This window comes from Muscardinus avellanarius, assembly GCF_963383645.1.
Source record: "Muscardinus avellanarius genome assembly, chromosome: 3".
Lineage (NCBI taxonomy): Eukaryota > Metazoa > Chordata > Mammalia > Rodentia > Gliridae > Muscardinus > Muscardinus avellanarius.
In genome coordinates, this window is record NC_137788.1 from 144,377,051 (window position 1) to 144,386,958 (window position 9,908).

Sequence of the window (9,908 nt, forward strand, 5' to 3'; positions counted from 1 at the left end):
CTTCACCGCGTCGAGCGGTGCCGCCGCCGGACGCCGGCTCCGCCCCCGACGTTAGCCACGCCCCTGCCTTGCGTCCCCGGCGCGGACTGCCCGCCCCTAACTGACCCCGCCCACCCACTCTTTATGGTCCCGCCCCTGGCGCCTTTGAGACCCGCCCGCCCTCGCCTCAGGCCCCACTCTTGGTACTAGGCTCCGCCCCTCGACGCCTGGCCGCACCCTCGACGTCCCCAGAGCGAACCGCCCGCCCTCGCCTTAGGCCACGCCCTGTGGATGGCTCAGCCCCGCCCTCCGCCTGCTGTTTGCCCCGCCCCCCGGGGCCCTCCCCGGAAACCCCGCCCACTAGCCCCGCCCTGCCGGGGCGCACCCGGACCTTGCTGTCATCTGCTGTGGGGGCTCCAGAGTTCCCTGGTGCAGCGTCCCGCAGGGCCTCACACTTGGCCTGCAAAGTGACGGGAGGCTTTGGAGGAAGCCACTTCAGGTGCCAGGGGTTACCCCAGTTTGGGGAGATTTACTTCGACAGCCAGTTGCAGTTTTTTCCAGAAGGTGGTAAACAGGCCCACTGCCTTCTGGCCTATCACAGAGTCAGTTCAAGCAGCTTTCGATATTAGTGTCGTCTAAACTCGAAGTTATTTTTAGTCATTAATTTTCATTTGTTTAAAATAGTTCAGTCTATCCTCCAATTTCAACCTAAAGCTGGGGCCCTGACTAATCCTTTTTGAGGCTAAATCAGTAAAAAAAAATTTTTTTTGTTTCTTACTTTAAGAGATTTTGGCCAAAGATGCTTTAAAAGTCCACAAGTTTTAAATGGCTTATTACTGATATGTTTTAAGATTTTAATTACAAAGAGAACATGAATGTAAAATCAAACAATATACAAAATTTAAATGCTGACCCCACAATTCTCACCAACCATAATCACACATCACAAACATGTTCAAATATCAGTTATCTCTAGAAATGGTTTTATTGCATTTACAGTTTATTATAGCTTTCTGTGTGCTGGTGTTAAGTCTATTAGGCTCCTTAAGTGTTTTGTACTTAAAAATATGACACAGAACTTCCATTGTTTATGTATTACACAGTATTCTAAACATTTGTGTATTGTTACACTAGTAGTTTATTTCCCTATTCATTGACATTTATTGCCAGGGGTGGCTTTTTCTTTTTCCTTTTCTTTCTTTCATTTACTTTTGCTATTACAACAAGAAAAAAGAGCGGCAATACACCTCTTTCTTATGCGTGTATGAATACAATTAATAGGCTGCATATAACAGAACGCTGGCTTTTAAAAACATTTAAACAGTGGGGCATGGTGGTACATGCTTGTAATCCCAGTACTTAGGAGGCTGAGACAGGAGGATTGCAGGTTCAAGGACAACCTCAGCACGTAGTGAGCTTCTCATCAGCCTAGGGAGACCCTATTTCAAATTAAGAAATAGGGCTGCGGGTATAGCTGGGAGGTAGAATGTCCCCAGGTTCAATCCCCAGTGTCACAAAAACAAAACAACGAAATAAAAAAAAAATAAGCAAAATGAAAGGCTTTGCTGTGATTGTTGTTTCTTTCACAGGAGCAGGTGGAAGCCTGCCTGGTGGCCCTTCAGTCTTGTGTGCACGGCCTGCTTTCTCAGCCTCCGCCATTGCACTGGCTCAGGTTCTGTCCCCAAGTTCTAAAATGGCTACTGCAGTTCCAGCCATCAGGGTGACTGACGTTCAACCAGAGGAAGGACAAGAAAAGGTAAGCCAACCCAGAGGATGCCTGCCAGTAGGGTCAGCTTCTTGGAAGCATCCTCCTTAGATGCTGTACTTTGAGCTCCCTGACTGGAACCTAGCTCTCCAAGAGAGGCTGGAACTGTCTTCTAGCTGCATATATTGTCAGCCCAAATAAAACTGGTATGGTTACTGCAGCCAGGCATGGTGGCCCACGCTTGTAATCCCAGTACTTGGGAGGCAATGACAGGAGAATTGCAGGTTTGAAGTCAGCCTCAGCAGCTTAGTGAGGCTCTCAGCAACTTAGTGAGACCCTGTTTCCAAATAAAATATAAAATAAGTCTGGAGGTGTAACTTGGAGGTAGAAGGCCCCTGGGTTCCATCCCAAGTACCACAAAAAACAAAAAACTGGCATTGTTACCAAGGGAAACGCATAAAGTGGAGGTTGAGAAAGCAACTAGCTAGTGATGTCTGTCTTACTGTCACCCTTAGGACCCTTAGGACCCACTGGAGGGGTGGGACAGAACTACATATTCATGTAGGCCTATGTGCAAACGTTTCCTATAGTCTACATAGTCATGCATGTAAAAGCAGAAATATGGTGGCATGTCCTGACATTCTACATGTTCATACACAGCTATATGTAAACATGATGGCATTTCCTATTGTAATTAAGTGGAAACAACTTATCAGCGAGGGTTTTTTTTCTTTGGTTTCATGGGGGAAATGTCAGAGGCATTCACCGGGGTACACTGTCCACCCAGCAGCTTGAGCTCTGGGCTGGTGCTCATGCTAAAACCACAGCTGTGCGCACGCATGCTCTGCTGGGAGAGGCAACCTGGCCCTTCACTTCCCAGGCTGCTCCTTTAAGATGCAAATGTGCTGGGGTTCTTGGCCCACAGTATCTGGTTATAGGGAATAAACATCTTTTAGTGTTTCACAGCAATTATTGGGATTGGGTAAAAAGGTTTAGGGCTACTGATTTTCATCTAAGGAGGGAATCCATTTGGCTTATAATCCACAGGTGTGAAACATCTGGACCAACTGCATTTTCAGTACTTTGATATTTGAAATATACTTTGGGGTTTGGGAGCACGATTCAGTTCCACTCGGAAGGAATTTATTTACTAACAACCTACTGTTGGCCAAGAACCAGGTGAGGCAGTGGTGCAGGGATGGGAGACTGTGGGCCGGCAGAGGAGGTGAACAGACCACCCGAGCATGATGCAAATGACAGGGCCTTGCAGATGGTGTGACTAAGATGAGGGTATCCCTATTTAAGAACAAACGCCAGGTTCCAGGTGTGGTGGTGCACACTTGTAATCCCAGCATTTGGGAGACTGAGACAGGAGGATCGAGGTTGAGGTTTGCTGACAGCCTCAGCTACTTAGTGAGGTCCTGTGAAACTCAGTGAGACCCTGTTTCAAAATAAAGAATAAGCCGGGCGTGGTGGCACATGCTTGTAATACCCGCACTTGGGAGGCTGAGACAGGAGGATCACGCAGGTTCGAAGCCAGCCTCAGCTACTTAGTGAGGCTCTCACCAACGTAGTAAGACCCTGTTTCCAAATAAAATATAAAATGGGTCTGGGAGTATAGCCCAGAGGTAGAAAGCCTCTGGGTTCCACCCCCAGTACCACCAAAAAAAAAAAAAAAAAAAAGAATAAAAAATAGGGCTGAGGTGTAGCTCAGAGGTAGAATGCCCCTGGGTTCCATCCCCAGTACTGAAAAAAAAAAAAAAAAATTGCTTAATGCATGTGAGGTCACACAGCTAATACAGCCCCAGGGCAGAACTCAGCCCTCAGAGCCCAGGGACACTGGACAATGAGCTCTTTGGTATGTTTTTCCACCACGGCACCACCATCTGGGTTGATCAGTGTGGCACCCAGCAGTCACACTGGAGGCCTAAGAAAAACAGATGAAGAGTCTGAAGCCAAAGCCTCAGCTGGGGCCTGAGTGTGACCCGGGTCTCGGGCAGGGCTGGAGGGGAGGCCTAGAGAAAGCGCCAGTTGATGCTCCCCCCACCTCGCTGTGGCTGTAGGTAGCAAGGCTGAATCCCAGATCTAATTAGTGTCTTCACCTGGCTCAACTCAGCTCTTGTTCCCCACAGCAGAGGAGGGTGGAGCAAGAATTCCTGGCACTGTCTGCAGTCAGGCAGGGTGATGCTCACCTTGACAAGAAACTACAGTGGTACTGAAGCCCATGACCCGAGGGGCAGGGACCTTGTGTCAAGCACTGGCCTTTTAAGAGACTGAATCTTGGATGGTACAGGAGGGTCTGGGGTGGGAGAGATGCAGCTGGGAGAGGCATGGGGTTGTCACCATGCACAGGCTGTGCCCCTTTGCCATTCATGGGATCCCCACCTTTCTGACCATCACCAGGTAGACACTGGAGGCAGCTAGATTTGGGCTCATTAAAGGACAATTTTCAGCTGGGCATAATGACACATGCCTGCAATCCTAGTATTCAGGAGGCTGAGATAGGAGGACCGTAGGTTTGAGGGAGGCCAGCCTCAGAAACTTAACAAGACCCTTAGCAACTTAGCAAGATCCTGTTTCAAAATAAATAAATAAATAAATAAAAAGGGCTGGGGATGGAGCTAAGGGGTAGAATGTCCCTGGGTTCAATCTCCAGTACCAAAGAAAGAAGAAAAAATCCTGAAAAAAAAAGACATTTTTCAAGCTGGGTGTGGTGGCATAATCCCAGCATTTAAGAAGCTGAGACAGGAGCATCACAGTTCTCAGACAGCCTCAGCTACTTACTGAGGTCCTTTGAAACTCAGTGAGACCCTGTTTCAAAATAAAGAATAAAAAGTAGGTCTGGGGGTGTAGCTCAGAGGTAGAATGTCCCTAGGTTCCAACCCTAGTACCGCAAAGCAAAAGGACATTTTTCTTGCAGAGAGGCTTCACAAATGAATGAATGAATGAATGAATGAATGAGCAGTATAAACATTTATTGATGGCTACTCAATGCATCCCAAGTGGGAGATGAGATCAAGTCCTTGCCCTTAAAGAGACAGATGACAGCACTGTGGAGAGAGTGAGTTCCACCAGCAGTCATAACACACACGTCTAGTCACACTGAAGCTGTGTGGTTGTGAGTCTGCCAGAGGGGCCAGAGAGGCTCCAGGTGAGGTAGCAATATACTCAGTCTGTCTGGGGTTACTGAGTTCAAGGTGCTCTTAGAGATCTTGTGCTGGTCGGTGTGAAGGGTCCAGAGTGCCTGAACCTGGGTTCCTTTTCTCTTCCCCAGGACTCCAAAAAATGGGAACTACTTCTAAAGACCAGGGTCTGGTAAAGGAATAGGATGCAGAACTTATTTATCTATTTATTGGTACTGAGGATGGAACCGAGGATGCTCTATTACTGAGCTACCTCCCCAAGCCTTTTCATTTTATTTTGAGACAGCATCTCACAAAGTTGCTCAGGCTGACCTCAAACGTGAAATCCTCCTGCTTCCACCTCCAGAGCCTCTGGGATTACAGGTGTGCACCACCATGCCTAACCAGAATTTATTAAAAAGTGCAGTTCATTAATTTTCATATCCATGTAGGGTACCCTAGTAGATGACTGGAGAAGATTCCGGATCTTCCACGTCCTTGACCCCAAATGCTCAGGTGTTTCTGCCAAGGTATAAGTGGTCCCAATACTTGGGAGGCTGAGAATGGAGGATCACAAGTTCAAGGACAATTTCAGCAACTTAGTGAGGCCCTGTTTAGACATAAAAAATGTTGGAAGGTGTTGTTTAGCGGTAGAATATCTCTGGGTTCAATACCCAGTCCCAAAAATAAGTAAAACTAAGAACAAAAAACAAAGCAGAGTGTGGTGCCTACAGTGCAAAGCAGGAGGCTATACCTAGAAAGACCTGCACAGGGGCTGCCTCATCTGAAAAAGAAAGCAGCAAGAAGAACCAAGAAAACAATCCTATAAATTTTTAAACTAAACCAAACCTTGTAGAATAGAATGGGACAGTCCATGTGCAATACAAGTTTACAGTTGGATGGAAAGCATCTAGTCACAAAAGCAAAAGAGAATGCACAATAAAAGAAAAGGAAAATGGGACATCAAATGGCTTTGAGGAAAGTCCTGATCCCAAAGCAGCTTCATGAGTAAGCTAGACAGAGGGAAAAGATTTTTCTCTCTCCTATTTTTTTTTTTTTTTTTTTGGTTCTGGGGATCTACCTCCAAGCTACACCCCTAGCCCTATTTATTTATTTATCTTTATTTTGAAACAGGGTCTAACTGGGTTGATGAGTATCTCACTTCGCTGAAGCTGTCCTCAATCCTGATTCTCTGGTCTCAGCTTCCCATGTACTGAGATCACAGGCATGCGCCACCACACCCGTATTGTCTCCTAAGTTTTTAGAGCTAAGGTGCTATTCCTGGGCTACCATGCAAAGAGTCTGATTCGTCCAACTATTTTTCCCTTGTAGAAAAAAAATAAGTAGGTTCATCTAGATTCTAGAAACCCTCTAAGGGCACTTCTAAGCTGTAAGTAGGGCGGCCTGTCTGTTCAGGGTTGAAACTGCTGTTCCTTATTGGTTGTAGGTCTCACAGTTTGCTCTCCAAACTGGGTTTAGATGATAAATTGAAGGCCAGTCTAGTTTTAGTAACATTTGTAACTGGCTGAGAAAAGGTGACCTGGGGCCCTAAGAGGGGACAGAAGAACAAACATTTGCTTGGCAGACACACCCAGCACGTGCTGGGGGGGGCACTAGAGGGCCCAGCTCTGGACTGCTCAGAGGTAGCCCTGCCCCTGAGCCCTGCGGGGGCCAGGTGTTCAACCACTTCCTGCAGAAAGTGGTGGTGGTGGTGGTGGTGCTGGTGGGGAGGTTCTCACCCTAGCATGTAGTCTCCCCACCTTAGGAGGATACTTGAGGCCCCTGACCAGCAGTTTCACTATCTGTAAAACTGAGATAATAATGTTTACCTCCAAAGGGTGTCTCTCTTGACAATGGCCGCTATTATCCCATGCTGTAGACAGCAACCCAGTGCGGATATCCTGGCTCAAATAAGTCTAACGGCTATTTACCAACGGGATGGGCTAGCAGGCGGAGCGCAGCGAAGGGACACTTGGAGAGAGAGCCTGTACAGGTCGCACAACTCATACAATCCTGGAGGCCTGCTTCCAAGCCCGCGGACCCCCTTACCGCACGTCTGGCTAGGGGGAGGGGGCTTGGGCCCCCGCCCTCAGCCTCCGTGGGGCTCCTTACACCGCGTCCTTCTCTTCACCCCGCACAGCCCCTCAGGAGCCCGGGGTGGGCCCGGATTAAGCACAACAAAGGGCAGGGGAGAGCCTGGCAAACTGATCCAAGTCCCACAAACCGAAATGCCTGGGCTCCAGCGAATCTCCAGGGGCTCCTATCGAGTGGCCTCCTCCTTCTGGCCCAGAAAAGAGGTCGCCTTTTTAGACTTGCTCCCCGGGCGGGGAGAGCCTGGGCCCCGGCTCTGGCTGGGAGCTTACGTAATGCCGGCCGGCGGCGGCGCCCGATCTCCCGGGGTGTGCGCGGAGCCCGGGTCGGCCGCCCTCCCCAGCCCCTCGGCGGGGGCGCGGGACCCCCGGCCCGGCGGGCGGCGCGGCGGAGCGCTGGGCGGCGGCCCCGCAGCCGCCGCTTCCCGGGGGAGGAGCGGCGCATCGCGCAAGCATCCGGGAGCGGCGGAGGGGCGGGAGGAAGGGCGAGGGGAGGAAGCGGGATTTAAACGAAAGGCGGTGACGCCACACAAAAGACTTCTATAGGCTCCGGGGAGGTTACGGCGAGGTGGCGGCGGCCAGCCGGGCGCGGCGCGGGCGGGCAGCGGGCGCACCCACGCCGCGCGCGGAGGAGGCGGGTGCTCCCGGCGCCGCGCGGCCCCCGCCCTTCCTTTCAGTTTCTCCGCGCTCGCTCGGAAGTTGGTGGCTGGCGAACATGGCAGGGGCCGGGGCCCGGGCCGGTGGCCGCGGCGCCGCGGGGACCTTCTGAGCCGGCCGGGCCGCGGGGAGACGCGCGGGCATCGATGCGCGCGGCGCGGGGCCGCGGGAGAGCGCCGCCGCCGCGGGGGATGGACGCGGGCCGCCGCCGCCGCCGCGGGCCGGGAGGGCGTGCCGCCGCCGCCGCCGCCGCGGGCCGCGCGCTCTGAGCCCCGGCGCGCCATCTGGCAGCTCCTGCCCGGCTCTGACTCGGCGCGACCGCGCGGCCACACCCTCGGCCCTGCGCCGCCGCTCGGGAGCGCGAGGCGGGAGATGCGTGCGGGGCGGCCGTCGCGGGGACCCGGCGCCTGAAGCCCACGTGCGCCCGAGCCCAGGTGGCCCGGAGCGCGCGGCTGACAGCGCGGCCCGCCGGGGCCGCCGCCCGCGCTCCTCCCCAAGGAAGGGATTTTGATTTCAAAGAAAGGAAGGAAGGAAGGACAACTCCCAGCTTCCCTGGCCCGCCCTCTCCGCGCCGGCGGCCGGGCCGGGCCATGCCCAGGAAGGCGGCGGCGGCGGCGGCGGCGGCGGCCCGGCAGAAGGGACTTTCCTGGCAGCACCGCGGCTAGGAGCGCGGACCGTGAGTTGCTCTGCCCCGGTTCATGATTCCCGCCAGCCCGCCTGGGGGCCGAACGCCGCAGCCCCTCCCTGCGCCCCGAAGAGCCCCCGGCGTCCCCTGGCACTCGGGCCCGCGCCCCCCGGGCCCCGGCCGCTGCAGCCCGGTGCCCTCTGCCCGCGGCGGTGGATGGCATGATGGTGCGCGGAATGCCCCGTGGCCCTGGCCAGCTGAGCGGCGGCGGCGGCGGCGGTGGAAGCGGGCTCCCCAGCGGCATGCCAGTGCCCCCCGGGCGCGATGGCTAGTGGCAGCTCCGGGAAGCCCACTGGCGAGGCGGCTTCTCCGGCTCCTGTGAGCGCCGTCGGCGGGGCCGGCTCGCAGCCGCGGAAGAGGCTGGTGTCCGTCTGCGACCACTGCAAGGGCAAGATGCAGCTGGTGGCCGACCTGCTGCTGCTGTCCAGCGAGGCCCGGCCCGTGCTCTTCGAGGGCCCCGCCTCCCCCGGCGCCGAGTCCTTCGAGCAGTGCCGGGACACCATCATCGCGCGCACCAAGGGGCTCTCCATCCTCACCCACGACGTGCAGAGCCAGCTCAACATGGGCCGCTTCGGCGAGGCCGGGGACAGTCTGGTGGAGCTGGGCGACCTGGTGGTGTCGCTGACCGAGTGCTCGGCGCACGCGGCCTACCTGGCGGCCGTGGCCACCCCGGGCGCGCAGCCCGCCCAGCCGGGCCTGGTGGACCGCTACCGCGTGACCCGCTGCCGCCACGAGGTGGAACAGGGCTGCGCCTTGCTGCGAGCCACCCCCTTGGCCGACATGACCCCGCAGCTGCTGCTGGAGGTGTCGCAGGGCCTGTCGCGCAACCTCAGGTTCCTGACGGACGCGTGCGCCCTGGCCAGCGACAAGTCCCGGGACCGCTTTTCGCGCGAGCAGTTCAAGCTGGGCGTCAAGTGCATGAGCACCAGCGCGTCGGCGCTGCTGGCCTGCGTGCGCGAGGTCAAGGCGGCGCCCAGCGAGCTGGCCCGCAGCCGCTGCGCGCTCTTCAGCGGGCCCCTGGTGCAGGCCGTGAGCGCGCTGGTGGGCTTCGCCACCGAGCCGCAGTTCCTGGGTCGCGCGGCCTCCGTGAGCGCCGAGGGCAAGGCGGTGCAGACCGCCATCCTGGGCGGCGCCATGAGCGTGGTGTCGGCCTGTGTGCTTCTGACCCAGTGCCTCAGGGATCTGGCGCAGCACCCCGACGGGGGCGCCAAGATGTCGGACCACAGGGAGAGGCTGAGGAGCTCGGCCTGCGCCGTGTCTGAAGGCTGCACCCTGCTATCTCAGGCTTTGAGGGAGAGGTCTTCGCCCAGGACTTTACCGCCAGTGAATTCCAATTCTGTGAATTAGCGCCCCCACGCCCCCCTTCTCCCACCCCCAGGCTGAAGGAAGACACTTATTCTCTGCCCCCCCCCTCCATTTATACCAAAGAAATCATAGGTGAACCCCACAAAACCCATGTTGAATGCCCAAGAGGAATCCCCAAAGCAAGGCCGCCGCCCAGGGTCCGGGTGCCCGCCAGCCCACGCGGCAGGAGTGGGAACAGAAGAGGGGTCCCTGTGCCCCACCCAGCCCGGCAACTGAATCTCATTATGAATTGGGCAGGAAGGAGGTCATGGGTTCATTTCTTCCTTATTTTAATTAAAAAAGAAAGGTTACCTCAGTTTTCACTC

At 55.1% G+C, this 9,908-nt stretch overlaps 1 protein-coding gene across 1 annotated transcript; it reads left to right on the top strand.

Moving 5' to 3' along the window:
• Nucleotides 1–8,502: 8,502 nt before the first annotated feature.
• Nucleotides 8,503–9,585, top strand: TLNRD1 (talin rod domain containing 1; the record flags this gene model as incomplete). Its single annotated transcript, XM_080692993.1, has 1 exon — nucleotides 8,503–9,585. The coding sequence occupies one exon, from the start codon at nucleotides 8,503–8,505 to the stop codon at nucleotides 9,583–9,585; it is 1,083 nt and encodes a 360-aa protein (XP_080549119.1).
• Between the last annotated feature and the right edge of the window lie 323 nt (nucleotides 9,586–9,908).